The sequence below is a fragment of the Hyperolius riggenbachi genome, chromosome 2, assembly GCF_040937935.1.
Source record: "Hyperolius riggenbachi isolate aHypRig1 chromosome 2, aHypRig1.pri, whole genome shotgun sequence".
Lineage (NCBI taxonomy): Eukaryota > Metazoa > Chordata > Amphibia > Anura > Hyperoliidae > Hyperolius > Hyperolius riggenbachi.
The window spans coordinates 313,308,022-313,323,674 of record NC_090647.1 but is presented as its reverse complement, the minus strand read 5'-3'; the positions used below and the strand labels follow the sequence as shown (position 1 = coordinate 313,323,674).

Here is a 15,653-nt window from a genome sequence, read left to right as displayed (position 1 = left end):
CTTGTACATTTACCAGCATTTAGATAAAAGTACGTAATGGGAGTTAAGCAAATAGGGCAGCTGGTGTTATGTAGACAGTGCACATGTTGCTTGTAGAACCCAATATACAGGCAACATGCATGTTGTGTACATAACATGAGTTGTGGTATTTGCAAAACCCCTATTGCATACTTTGCCCAAATGCTGCTAAAATGTACATGTTGCAAGTCCCAGTATGCAGGTTAAAACAGTGATATAGCATCAATATCTTGCTGTGTTAGCCTAGATTGAGGATTCTGTATGCTTGCTGTGCTACTTATTTAGAGATGCCCTTATGTGGTTAAGGTGTACAGTGCTTACTAAGGTGTGAGACACAGAGAGAGAGAGAGAGAGAGACACAGCCACATAGAGACATAGGGCTCGATTCACTAATTGGTGCTAACCTAGTTAGCACGCCTAAAGGGTGTGGGCAGGGCCGGCCCTAGACTTTTTGCCGCCTGAGGCAAAAAAAAAATTTCCGCCGCCACCCCCCGCTCTGGGGGGCCGCCGAGCTGGAGGGGTAGCTGGCAGGACGGGGGTATTGGGCCTAGCGGCGGGGAGGGGGTCGTACCCCCCCTCCCTCGCCTGGGTCCCCCGAACTGCGCTCCCCTCCAGCCTTACATAGAAGAAGCAGCCGCTATTTGTAAGACGCACGGGCGGGGAGGACTTACCTCTTCCCAGCTTGCGCTCCACTGACATCACTTCCTGCAGCGTTGCAGAAAGTGACGTCGAGGAAGAGGTGAGTCCTCCCCGCCCGTGCCTCTTACAAATAGCGGCTGCTTCTATGTAAGGCTGGAGGGGAGCGGAGGACGGGGGACCCAGGCGAGGGAGGGGGGGGTCCGACCCCCCCTCCCCGCCGCTAGGCCCAATACCCCCGTCCTGCCAGCTACCCCTCCAGCTCGGCGGCCGGCTCCCCGCACGGACGGGCGGATGCCGCCCCTGGAAATTTGCCGCCTGAGGCAAAAGTTTCACCCCGCCTCATGAGCGGGCCGGCCCTGGGTGTGGGCGTGCTAACTGGGGTGCTAAGAAGCACTTAGCACATCCAGAGAGCGCGTGCTGTGCGCCAAAAATGTTGCGCAGTGCGACATTAACGTTGCACCGTTCACGCGCTAATTCGCCTTCATGTGAAACGTGGCACCCGGTGCCCTGTAAATGTCGAACCCGGTGCGCCCAAAACGGCGCATTGGGTGCGCCCTAAACATCTCATCGGTGTGCTGTTTAGGGTGCACCCAATGCGAAGTTTTCGGTGCATCGGGTGTCACAAGTTTACAGGGCACCGGGTGCCTCATTTCACGCGAAAGTGAATTATCGCACGAACAATTTGACGTTAACGTCGCACCGGTGGCGTTTTCAGCGCACCGCACATCACGCTCAAAAACTCTTATCGCGCACACGGGCACTTTAGGCATGCTGCAGGGCTTTTTACAAGCATGCTAAAACTTAGCACCGCTAAGTGAATCAAGCCCATAGTGAATCTAGCCCATAGTCACACATAGACATAGCCACTCTCTCTCTCTCCTTCCCTGGCTGCCATACACAAGATCCTGCAGCAGGTTGGCTGTAATTTTGCTGACAGAGGAGGCAAATGGGGGAGTAGAGCTAAATCCTGCCTGCATGCGCTCCTCCTCCCCTATCTACTGCGCGAATAACTACAGAGGGGATAACTTAAAGATGAGTGATAACTCTCTCACTGTGAAAATGTATTATTAGCTGTTAATAAAGTGTATTTAGTGAATTAACACTTAAAATACCGATCGATGTGTAGTGGTAAGTATTCACTTGCCTTAATATCACTTGCATGATCTTAGTGAACTGTTGCCCAGGTGTCTGTTTTTTTATGCAGCCATGTTATAGCATCTGATAGATTCACAGTGGACATTGCATAATGCACACGTTATAATGAGTGTGAACTGCAATGGAGACTGGACAGACTTTAATACAAAGCTTGCATGCAGCGAGTTAGAATAACGCAATCCCTTACAGCACAGTACTATGAACAGGCCAATGAAATTGTATGGGCAGTGACTTGACATGCAGAGTATTTCTGCAACGCAACTGTGAACTAGCCCTAACCTGTGGTGTGTGGTGTGGGGTATATCTCTGGATTACCATATCTAAGAGACATAGATACAGTATTTGGGGAGCCACCTGTCCTGAACATGCAATATCTTTATTTTTCAAAACAAAGAGGCTGGAAAGACTATAAAGCTGCACAGCATTTTTTTATTGTTTCTTCAAATGCACCCCTGCTGCTCCTGCTTAAAGGACCACTATCACGAAAAATTTTAAAATTTAAAATACATGTTTATGCATATACTGTAAAATCTACATTTGTTCCATACAAAAATAAGCCATAAATTACTTTTCTCCTGAGTAGCTGTCACTCACAGAAGGTAATAAAAATCTGTCAAATCTGACAGGTTTTGGACTAGTCCATCTCCTCATGGGAGATTCTTAGGGATTTTTGTAAGTACTGTAAGTTATGGCAATACAGGAAAAAGGTAATTTATAAGCCTGTTTTACTCTGTGAGAAATGCACTTTTTATTCGTATGTGTTTACAGGTTTACAATTTTTCTAGATAGTGGTCCTTTAAAGAGAAACTCCAACCAAGAATTGAACTTTATCCCAATCAGTAGCTGATAACCCCTTTTACATGAGAAATCTATTCCTTTTCACAAACAGACCATCAGGGGGCGCTGTATGGCTGATATTGTGGTGAAACCCCTCCCATAAAGAAATTCTGAGTACGTACTCTTGGCAGTTTCCTGTTTTTGAACCCTGTTGCATTGTGGGAAATAGCTATTTACGGTTGTTTCCAACTGCCAAAACAGCAAGCAGCAGCTACATCACCTGCCAACAGTTAAAATGTCACCATGTGATAAATGTCAGAATATAAATCAGGGATTTAAAATATTTTACAGTGGGCAAACACTGACTAAATCATTTGTACATAATTATTGTAAAAATGAAGCACTTGTTTTATTACATTATTTTCACTGGAGTTCCTCTTTCAGCAATAATGTACCCATTTCCTAGAGCCATGGAAATGATTAACAGACTTTATCACTACTGCATGCTATGCAGATATGGAATGTGATTAAGCTCCAACAACCTGCGTTTTTATAAGAGCACTAGTAAAAAGGCCCGTCCATTAAAAAATGGGCGCTAGGTCAAAGCCGCTACCCCCTGCAATGCGCACACATACGCGTCCCGCTTGCTCGTTCCCCACCACTGTCTGAAGTATATGCACACAGAGAGCTGCTTGCTTTGGCAGTTGGAAAAAGCTGTTATTTCCCACAATGCAATGAGAACCTCTGTGAACAACAGACAGCAAACTGTCAGGTCCGGCTTTGTGTCCTAACTGCCCTAGCTGCGCACATGCTCAGTACAAAAAAGCCAGTTATGGACGGACAAACTGAAAAGCATGATGCAGGGACATGGGGGATTATTATATAGGACTAGTGGACCTAAGCCCGTTTAAAAACGGGCTCTGTTTTTCTGCCGCCACCAGTTAGTGCGCATGCGCGGGCCCGCATGCAACCGCCCGTCCTCCCACCCACCCACCTCGCTCCCTGAACCCGTCCAGCTGTCCGTGTCCGTTAATGCGCACATGCACAGTAGAAAATAACAGGGACACAGGGACAAATGCTGGATGCAGCGACACAGGGGTTTTATAGTATAGGATTAGAGGCTGCAGGAAAGTGTTGCAGCGGTAGCAATAATAGTGAATGTAAGTTAAGTCAAGGCTTCCTATGCTGCCTGCCTGGGCTACCATTTGATAGGGGTTTGACTGTCCGCAGCTTCCATTTATGGGAAAGAAAGGAGAAAATTCACTGTGTTTAGAGTTCGGCACTTTGCACGTTGACCTCTTGTTCATTCTGGCTCTATTAGTAGGGTACTAGAGACGTACTGGGGGTGATTTATGAAAATAAGTGCACTAAAAACTAGCAAAAAAAAAAAAAGCAAAACAGTTGCCTAGAGCAACCAATCATATTTCAGCAGTTAAGCTGCCCATACACTATTCAATTATTACTAAATTTTGTTTTCGATCAATATTTATTTATTTATTGTATTTATAAAGCGCCAACATATTACGCAGCGCTGACATTACAATGTATATGTACAACTGCTATTAAAGGAATACTATCGATTCACATATTTTTTTCAATTGACACAGAAATTGTTTGGGAAGTGCTGCTAAGTACTGGTGTATACATTTTAGTAGCAAGTTCTTTGTTTACTGTTATCAAAATGCATTCAAACTTTACTGACGCCAAAACTGAGGGCTGACTGAGCCTTGAGGAGAGGGGAAATTCCCCTCACACTTGATCAGTTAACTCTATGTGTAGCTCTGTGTGTGACAGAGAGAGAGAGAGCTCCCAACAGCTGCAGATCCTGTATCCTGTGTTTCTGATTGAGCTGTCTGAAGAGAGCAGAGGAAATGTAACTAATTGTCACAGCTTTTTCATACTGTTTTTGCTTTCAGAGTTTGATATGTTTGATATTTGCTTTCTGTAGTCTGATATGCAACTCTGGCTGTGCATTGAAGCAGACACCCCTTCTGCAATTGATTTGTCCCAATATAGCTAAATCCTACCCTCAATAAATTACAGTTTTTGCCTCTGATATTTAACATGAAAAGTAGGAAAATGTTTACACAGCTACTTAGACATTATTTGCACACTGTCATTTTAGAGCACTTGGGTATCAATAGTATTCCTTTAAGGGATAAAATTAATCAAAAGAAAAACCCACAATGTCTGTTTTATTCAGTCATAAAATAATTGATCATAATATTGACTGTAACATTGATCATAATATTGATTATAACTAATCACAAACGCAATATCAATTGAAACAAAAATCAAGTAATAATTGTATATGGCCAGCTTTACCTGAAGTGTATGGCAAGCTTTACCTGAAACAAAGATTCTGGCTGGTTGCCATGGGCAACTATTTTACTATTTTACTTTTCTTTCAGTTTTCTTTGCATTGGTTTTAATAAAACATCCCTTCTGTGCTAAACTGAGCTGATCTTTTTGCTCTGATAGAAGAGTTAGGAGGTGGAAGTGGCTAAGAAAATAGACTTGTAAAATCAGAATATTGATGAAATGGTCTAGTGGTTCTCTTCTTTATGACTATCGCTTACAATGGGAAACTCTCTCACGGAAGCACACATTGCAGTGGTGCAAACAAGACATAAGAGCAAAACTTAAGACAAGACATGAGATGGATGTAAATGCTTACATGAACATCAAACAGTTTTACAGCATATTCATTACCTGAGGGCTACGATAAGCTTGCATAACGGTAACATCTTGCAGTTTGCTAATTTATTCATAAATAAACCCTTAATAATTTCTCTTGCAAGAGGCAGCCTGCAGGACAGATGCAAACCTCCAAGGGTTATTTGTGACCTTTACTGAATCTGACAACTAATATCGATTCCATGAAATGAGACCTCTACTTGTATTTAGATTTAGTGAGCTACCAGATGTATCTACAGATGGGTATAATATACTCTGAGCAATGATGAGTAAATGTTATCTTTGTTCTATCAACATAGATGTAAAATATCTTTAATTTTATTTTTTAATACCACCATAAAAATAGAAATGATAATTATATTAACAATAATGATTAGTGTTGAGTGAAATGATTCACGTGCACCTGGATTTGCAGTGAAACACGCATTTGTTTTCTCCAAAAAAAATGTGCAGGATGTCTGTGTTTAAAATGTTTTCTATTTGTATCTCCCATGAGAGACCCTTCCCAGTCCCCCTGCCTAAACAATGATCCCATAAGTCCCCTCCCATTTTTCAGTCATTGAAAGTGACACCATATACAAATTTGAAGCAATGTGACCTCCTCTCCTCACCCATTTATTAAGACATGTCTATGGTGTTGGGTCACTCAAATTCCTCCAATAGGAGATGAGGAGTCTTGTTGCCTGTGGAGCGAAGGGAAACCAGGAGCCAAATGGAGCAATATTGTTAGGTTAAATATAGTAAAGACAGAACTGTGAGCATTGGATACTCACAAAGATGGGTTGCAGATCCACTGAAGATACTGGAACAGGGATGTGAGAAGGCGCCCAAACTGTGTAAGGTCTTACGACATATATATACATATATATATATATATATATGTATATATATATATATATATATATATATATATATATATATATATATATATATATATGAATATATAAAATATATAAACAAGAAAGAGGTTTCTTTACTTTATGGAAGACTCATAAGAATGAATTGTCAAGGAGCCTTTATTAAAAAAAATGGTTATACTGTTGACAACGCGTTTCACGGGACCAAGCCCGGTCAATTAGAGAACAGTTAACCTTAAAATACTTAAAATAGAGCCGTGTGATGCGCGGGCGCCGTAGTAAAAAAAGGTGTTTTTTTTACTATGGCGCCCGCGCATCACATGACTCTATTTTAAGGTTAACTGTTCTGTAATTGACCTGAGGAAGCGGGCTCGGTCCCGTGAAACGCATTGTCAACAGTATAACCGTTTTTTTTTTTAATTAAGGCTCCCTGACAATTCATTCTTGTGAGTCTTCCATAGAGGTAAGAAACCTCTTTCTTGTTTATGTATTTTTTGATGTATATAAACATACTAGTCGTAAGACCTTATATAGTTTGGGCGCCTCCTCACAACCCTGTTCCAGTAATCTCACACCCATAGAGGTGACGACCTCTACTACGGTTGACCAGTTCCATCAGTAAAAGAGGACAAAAAAAGGGGAGCGATCGCCCGGTTCCAGAACAGTCTGGGGTACCGAGCTGGAACGGTGTTTTTCCTGCACGTCTGTACGGTGGTTGCAGGACTGCAACCCACGTTTGTGTGTATTCCTTTCTTTGAATTTGAGCCATCAGGTGGCACTAACGATACTGCACTATTGGCCTCCCAGTCTTCCCTCTCTTAAAAGAGTAAAAAAGGTACTCCACCTCCCAAGTGGAAAAGGACCTTATATCTGTAACTCCACTACATCTTGAAGATTTGTCTAAGTGACAACAAGGGGGTTTCTTTTGGTTGGTGCCCAATTATTTTATAATCTGAAGAAACTATACATTCAATTGAATATAATTGTATAATATTAAATAGAGTGGTACCTTACCTCCTATGATGATTTAGACTTATGTACTTAACTTTTCTCCTGATTTTTCTTCCAGGTGATATTTTCACACCTTATCAATAAAATACGTTTCAAGCCACCAGCAAGCAAGAAAATATTTCAGTTCATATTGAAATTACTTTTTAATCCACTTTTTGGTACTTTTTTTTGCAAATGCTGAAGTTATTTAGCAGAGAAGATGAAAAATTATCTCCAACTCCAACTGTGGTTTGGTGAGGACCGATTGTTTGGAAATGGCTTTATAACTCTTTTCAGACTAATAAATTGTTTTTCTCCAACTCTTTTTTCCTTGTCTGTTCTGGAATTTTTCTGCATTACATAGTGCTCTTATCGAACGTTTGTGGTGATGACTTCTCATGGTAAAGGTTTAATATATCTAATAAGGTTTGTATTGAGCAGGCTGACTTCAATCAAGCCCAATTAAATGTGATCAGTTGATTTACTGAGTAACTAAGGATGTAATTTCTTTTTCACGTAGATGTTGAAAAAATTCCTTCAATTAATGTAGTAATCAGTAAAAGTGTTTACTCAGGTTCCCTTTGTCTAATACTACATTTTATTAAAGAAATCGGAAATTGTTCTGTGTGAAAAATGTGTAGCTACAGGGGAAATCCAGAGGGGAGTAAACTTTTTTCCCACCATTGTATCCTCTGGTTATCATTACCTCACCTGTTGCATCACAGCAGGGAATTTTTTTTTATGTATTAGAATTGGTATGGCTGCTTTGTCATATTTAACCAATCACATACCTTTATTATATATCTATAGAGTTGTTGTTACAAATGGTGTCGTCATTTGCTACATCATTAGCAAAGAATATTTCTTGCTTCTCATCACTAGGAAATGTTTAATGAATACCAAAGGTCCTATGTTTTTTGACATTTGCAAATACGAATTTCACAGCAACAGGAAATTTCACATGAATTTTGTAGTTTTTATACGAAGTGAAATTCTGATGATTCACTCAACATTAACAGTAATAACAGTAATATATTTAGGGTCGCCTTGCCCCTTAGGCAAAATTTAAACTTATGGAGGAGGCGTACTATCTTAGATTACTTACAATATATGATGTCTGATGTCATGCCAGAAGCCTTTTATATATTATGTTTAAATGCTTAACAGCTATACAACAATCGGTGGATGTTGTGGATGAAAATGGATGACACAAGGACATAGTGAATGTGGTTAGGGAAAGTTTCATACTTGGTTCTGGGATGGTCAACACTTGAAGACCTGCGATATCTTTCTCGCCGGTTAACACCTTTGGGTGACATTTTGGTGCTGGTGTCAGAGTCTCCACTGTCATCATCCCCCATGGCTTTAATGTAGCTGCCACTTCTCATTCTTCGGCAGGGTATTTCTCCTTCTTTTCCTGGTGCTGGATATCCCCCCCATTCATCTGGTGGTACCTACAGAACGATAAATAGGGTGTGTTTGCACAGCAAGCTGCTGATTACTCTCACTTTCTCACTTTATCATCCATCCTAGGAACTATATACTGTATCTTCAAAACAGTGTAGCTGAAAATGTTAGATTTTAGTATACCAACACCTGGGCACCACTACTATGAGTTTGATCTCCGCTAAGGACACAGTGTACATATTGTCTGGATGTTAGCCCTGTATCCTACCAGTGCTCAGATAAACTCCCAAAAAGAATACCAGTGGGCTATTTGGTTTTCTAAGAACACTGGTCAGAGTGTTTATAAACAGTAGATTTAAATTGTTGTCCCTAGTGGCTTTGTGTAGGAATAAAGCAGATAATCCTTGACCAGTATTTTGCCTACTCATGAAAAAAATGAACATCTAAAATGTTTAAAAAAAAAAAAGAAAGCTGATGGTACTGCTACATTACAGGCAAACTTGCCATCTCTCTTGCGTGCTTGCATTGATAAAGTTTGGACTGAGTGGGTCCCTGAAATTGAATAAAAATCTGACTGGGCCCTGATTCCTAGTCTACCCCCACCCCCATATCAGTGTATGCCTGCCTTCAGTTTAAATGTCAAATTCCATAGGCGGAAGTCAAACACTTTTCACGAAGCTCAAGAGAGGATAGCTGCACAGTAGAGACTGTAAGGCTGCATACGGTTGCAGTCTTTCCACCACTGAGAGTACAGCTAGTGCAGCCAGAATACCTGATCTGCATGCTTGTATTGAGTCAGTTCCTTACCTAAAGTGTTAGGTCATCAGGAATCCAAGTAAGTTCTTCCATGGCTGTATATTAGTGTAGCGGTTAGAAGTAAAAGGTTTGTACGTCTCTCAAACTTTCATTGTCTGAAATAATTTACCATCATTTATGATTCTTCTTGGTACCTTTCCATTGTGTATACAGGTATCCCCAGTTGCTTGTACATTGGTCACTGACGATTTGGCACTCTGGTGCAGGGCTGGCACTACCATAGACGCAAAAGGGGCAATGGCCCCAAATCCTGTAGGGGGCCCCAAGGTGTCTCCCCATCTTAACTGTCTTTGGCAGAGTAGCGTCTGACCTGTGCTGGCGGGGTGGTGAGACACTACACTGCCTAAGACTCTGCAGGGGCCGCAGGGAGCACAGTTAAGTGGGGAGGTTATTGAGAGGGAGGGTCAGAAGCCGGCTCAGGGGCCCAGGGGAGAAATTTGGTATCAACAAAGGGCCCCTAATGCTGCTTTTTGGTCAGGGTGCCTGTTGGGGCGCCCCTGAGCTAATTTTGCCCCGAGGCCCCATTATTACTAGAATCGACCCTGCTCTGGTGAATGACTGTTGTTGTTCCCTGCCACAACTTACTCCTGCTCAACTGCCCCTCACCCTCTCTACAGTGCAGGATTGGCTGCTTGGCACATGGGTGAGCAGCATTCTTTTACAAGGATAAGTCACCTGAAATTATCATGTATGACTGTTTTGGACATCCATTGTTGCAGCTGTATACTTGGTTATAGACATGATTTACACTGCAGGTGCCTCTGCTAAGATTTACAAACGTCTCGGCTACAAGATTTAAAATAGAAGGTGTTTCTCTGGAGTGGTCACTATCTGATAATCACATAAGCTATACAGTATATAATATTATTGTCTCTTCATGGCTTTATTTTACATTTATAAAGTTATTTTAATTCTTTCAGCGCAGTCACGACCAGTATCACGGATGCAGAGAAAACCAAGAGTATAAAGGGCACCTCACTATCACCTATCTCCATAGAAGCAAAGGGTGCATTTATAAATAAACACATAATATTATTCAAGTAACAAACATATGACAGCTTCTACTGCTCTATATTCATAGCTGAGTATGCTGCAACTTTGGCTGCACCCACACCTTTGTCACAAGAACTATGATAGTCTGATCCTCCACTGTGTCAGACATCACAAAGCAGCCAAAAAGATACAGCAAGTGTTCCTGTCGTGACTGATTATGGAAAGGCAGTGGATAGCATGAGCTAAAAATAGGAACGGTTGGTATAATGTATGAGGAAAGATGGTACGCAAGTGAACCACATTCTTTTGGTTTGCCCAGCAACAATGACATATCCACTCACTGCAAACTGCTTAGTAAAAAGGTAACATCTCATTAAACGTTTAAAATGATACAAAATGCATTTAAAGGACAACTGTAGTGAGAAGAATATGGAGGCAGACATATACATTTCCTTTTAAATAACAGTAGTTGTCTGGCAGTCCTGTTGATCTATTTTGTTGCAGTAGTGTCCGAACACCACCAGGAACAAGCATGCATCTAATTGTGTCAGGGCCCATTTCCACTGGCGTGGTTTCCGCACTGAATCCGCAGAGTTTTCCTTGCAGGCAAATCGCGTGGGAAAACCCTGCCATAGGATACAATGGTGCCCCAGCCGAATCGCTAGCGCAAGCGTTTCAGTGCGGGAGGCTGCGAATCCTATAGCCGTGCATGGCACGGCTGATGGGGTTCGTCTGCGTACCCGCAGCCACACGCGGCACAAGTGGAAATGGGCCCTCAGATCAGACAATAATGTCAGAAACATCTGATCTGCCGCATGCTTGTTCAGGGTCTATGGCTAAAAGTATTAGAGGCTGAGGATCAGCAGGACAGCCAGGCAACTGGTATTGCTTAAAAGAAAATAAATATGGCAGCCTCTTCGCCCCTCTCATTAGAGTTTTCTTTTAAGTGGCATAAGAAAACATTGCTCAATCACATACGCTTACTAATATGTCAGCTGTCTTTTAAAGTCCACCTAAACCCAACAGCAAACAAAGCAAATTCTAGCAGCAATCATATCCATTAGTGAATATAGTGCATAGAAGCAACATTTCTGACAGATTATGTGTTTCCTGGGCAACGTCCTTGCAAACTGCATACAGGCTCATGTATTTCCTTCAGTGGGTTCCGCCAGTGGGCAGGTCAATCAGGTATTACCATGTGAATCCCAAAGTAGGAATAAACAGCAGATGCCGACTAGATTTCCCAGCATCCCTGTATTGCACTAGAAGCCTTGTGTCCTCTATGTGAGGAGACAGACTTGTAATTTACAGGAAGAAGTTGATAAAAACCACCACAGGTAAACAGGAACCAACAGGAAGCTGGCAAGAGATTAAATCAATATGTATAGGTGCACAGCTACAGGCAAGCTCAAGTACAAAAACGAGATTTTGAAAAATTGTGTTCCAAAGGCAATACTTATAATTTACATTAATCAACATAAGTGCTTTGAGAATTTGGCTTGTTCAGTTTGGGTGGCTGTAATTTACTGTACTGCAAAGGCTCACTTTATGTAGTTAGACTGCTTTCATTCTGTTTTAAGAAGGCAAATCACTCCAAGCATTGCTTTTTAGTAGGAGGGCTTTTCGGTTTCTTTTATCCCCTATACATTCCTAGTGGTTTCGATCACCCGAGGTGCTTGGTTACTCTGTTGTACTTGTCCAAGCCCTATCTCATACAACTAGCCATATCAATCCCTGCCATGTACTGATGAGGACCAAAAGTCAGAAACAGGCTGTCTACATGTGGGTTTGATGTGGCTGTGTAAAATTTAAAGCTATAGGCTTGCTATACACCAGCGGTTCTGGATGCAAGCTTAGCTTACAGGGCCAAAAAGAGATAATTTGCACATTTAGTAGAGATGTCGCGAACCTCCGATTTTCGGTTCGCGAACCTTCGCGGAAGGTTCGGTTCACGGAAAACTTCTCGAACCGCAATAGACTTCAATGGAGATGCGAACTTTGAAAAATAGAAAAAATTATGCTGGCCACAAAAGTGATGGAAAACATGTTTCAAGGGGTCTAACACCTGGAGGGGGGCATGGCGGAGTGGGATACATGCCCAAAGTCCCGGGGAAAAATCTGGATGTGACGCAAAGCAGCGTTTTAAGGGCAGAAATGACATTGAATGCTAAATTGCAGGCCTAACGTGCTTTCAAACATCTTGCATGTGTATACATCAAACAGGGAGTGTAATTAGAGTTCTGCTTCACACTGACGGCTGACGCACCAAACTCACTGTGTAATGCACCGCAAACAGCTTCTTTGCGTAGTGACGGCCGTGCTGGACTGGTGCGCATCGTGGCGAGAGTGTAGGCCGTGGTGGTTTTCAAGCCCATATGGTCGCCGGGCTGTGGTAGCTCAATGATAGAACAACAGTGACTGTCCAGCTGATCAAATTTGGTCTGTCCACAATGAAGCAACGACCTTATTATCTTCTTGTATGTAGGTAGGAATAGGTAGGTGTCCCAGTAGTTAGCTAGGCATAGGTAGGAGTCCCAGTATAGGTAGGTAGGCATAGGTAGGAGTCCCAGTATAGGTAGGTAGGCATAGGTAGGAGTCCCAGTATAGGTAGGTAGGCATAGGTAGGTGTCCCAGTAGTTAGCTAGGCATAGGTAGTAGACCCAGTATAGGTAGGTAGGCATAGGTAGGTGTCCCAGTAGTTAGCTAGGCATAGGTAGTAGACCCAGTATAGGTAGGTAGGCATAGGTAGGTGTCCCAGTAGTTAGCTAGGCATAGGTAGGAGTCCCAGTATAGGTAGGTAGACATAGGTAGGTGTCTCAGTAGTTAGCTAGGCATAGGTAGGAGTCCCAGTATAGGTAGGTAGGCATAGGCAGGAGCCCCAGTATAGGTAGGTAGGCATAGGTAGGAGTTCCAGTATAGGTAGGTAGGCATAGATAGGTGTCCCAGTAGTTAGCTAGGCATAGGTAGGAGTCCCAGTATAGGTAGGTAGGCATAGGTAGGAGTCCCAGTATGGGTAGGTAGGCATAGGTATGTGTCCCAGTAGTTAGCTAGGCATAGGTAGGAGTCCCAGTATAGGTAGGTAGGCATAGGTAGGAGTCCCAGTATAGGTAGGTAGGCATAGGTAGATCCCCTAGTATAGGTAGGTAGTTGTCCCCGTATAGGTAAGTAGGTGCCCCAGTAGTTAGGTAGGCATAGGTAAGTGTCCCAGTATAGATAGTTAGGCAGGGCCTGGCTGGCACAGTAATAACAATTACCAAGATCCAGCTGCAACAGATATGGCTGTATAATGTCAGTGAGCAACACATACACAAAAAAAAACACATCTGGAAAACATTAGCTCTCAAAAGAGCTGTTGAGGGGTGCTATTTTAGCAATAACAATCAGCCAGGAGCAAGCCAAGACCAAGAGCCTAACTAATCTTTCCCTAAGAGAATAAGTCTGCAGCAGCTGTCCCTAGTCAGTCTCTAGCAGGCACACGAGTGGGTGTAATGGCTGGCAAACCTGCCTTATATAAGGGGGGTTGGGGCTCCAGGCCTTAGTGTAGCCTGAATGGCTACAATGTGCCTGCTGACTGTGATGCAGAGGGTCAAAGTTGACCCTCATAGTGCATTATGGGACGAATCGAACTTCCGCAAAAGTTCGCTTGGTCCAGGCGAACGCGAACCCCCAAAGTTCGCCTGGAACCGTTCGCCGGCGAACCGTTCGCTACATCTCTAACATTTAGTAGTGGTGCATTGTTGGTAACCACAAATGTTCACTTATAGCTGAATTATTGCAAATGTCCTTTTGTTTTAAGAAGGCAAATCACTCCAAGCATTGCTTTTATAGTAGGAGGGCTTTTCGGTCTCTTTTATCCCCCTATACATCTTGGTTACACTGCTGGTTGGTTACGCTGCTGGTTGGTTACACTGCTGGTTAGAGAAACACACATTTGGTTATTCCCCAAAAGTTGAAGCATTTAGTATCTTTATTCATTACTCTTATAAACAGATTCAATAGTTCAAAATGAAAGGAAACATAGCAGAAACAGGCTGGTGTAAATAATGTTACAAATCAAACATAGTCTTTCTCTGAGTAGCCAACCTGAAATTTGGCTTAATAATACAATGGGATAAACCCCACTAAAAACATATAATCCTCCAGAACACATCTAAATTAAAGAGGACTTAGAGGGGAATCTGATAAGAAAGGACATTTAATGTACATCAAGTAGGGTAAACTAGAAAAAGAACATCCAGAGAATGCCTAGAACTAAACTGTGAATATATAAAATAAAAGCACAAAATTTCACCAACAACTATCCACCAATAAAAACGTTATGCAGATCTATTCATGCTTCATACTAATATACAACCACTAGGCCTAAGGCCCGTTTAAAAATGGGTGCTAGGCTCTAGCCACGACCCCCGCACTGGCTCTCCTCGAAAAAGCCGCGCGCGGTGCGTATACGTGCACGCGCACATCCGAGCACGCACGTTCGCACACTGCGCGCACATGCCCGCCTCCCCAGCCCCATCCTTCTACTCCTTCGTTTATTTTTTTAAATCATGCGCAAGCCGCATCATGTCCTCAGCTCTGCGTACTGCGTCCCTGTTGCCCTACTAACCACAGGGATGCGCGCAGATCTGTTACAGCCGGCTGAATTATTGGTTTTTAGCACGGACACAGGGACATGGGACGCAGAGACACAGGGATAATATTACATAGGATACATATAATCTAATGCAACGATTCTAAATTATTGAGCATCTAATTTAGATCATATCAGCTCAAAATGACCTACAATAACAAAATAGATCCATGTGAACAACACTATAAGTTAGCAGAGATCCAAAAATGAATACATGCATATATAAATATACAAAATGAAGTTGCACAAGTCTATGCATAATGGAGCTTGGTTAAAAACGTCAACAGTATACTGTATACATCCTCCTTATCAAAAACAAAAAAAGAATGGACTAATATGATACAGTGAAAGGAGAGCTTTAGCCTGAAAAATATTCATGAAATTCACTAGCATAGCACACCTATCGAGTCTCTGAGGCTCACACATGCGCTGTGTGGGCCACTTTGTGCAACTGTGTGTGCAGACAACTAAAGTATTGTAAAATAATAATGTCACAATACTCTAGTTGTCCGTACACAGAGGCGCATAAAGTGCATGCACAAGTTTTAGAGACTTGATAGGTGCCCCAAGCAGTGCCTGTACAGTTGGGACTCTAAAGACCCCCTCTACAGGCTTCCTGTACAACAGCGGTGACATCACTGGTCAACATGACAGTCGCTCACGCTGTGTCTCCG

At 42.4% G+C, this 15,653-nt stretch overlaps 1 protein-coding gene across 18 annotated transcripts in view; it reads right to left on the bottom strand.

Annotated features, from left to right (window-relative positions):
• DLGAP3 (DLG associated protein 3) overlaps positions 1-15,653 on the bottom strand; it is a 541,562-nt gene that overhangs the window by 219,740 nt on the left and 306,169 nt on the right. For 17 of the 18 annotated variants that reach the window (XM_068269136.1, XM_068269137.1, XM_068269122.1 and 14 more), the window contains one exon: positions 8,382-8,587. The exons of the other annotated variant lie outside the window; for it this stretch is intronic. In XM_068269136.1, the coding sequence (XP_068125237.1) occupies positions 8,382-8,587 (206 nt within the window). The remainder of the gene's footprint in view (positions 1-8,381; positions 8,588-15,653) is intronic. 18 annotated transcript variants of the gene reach the window in all.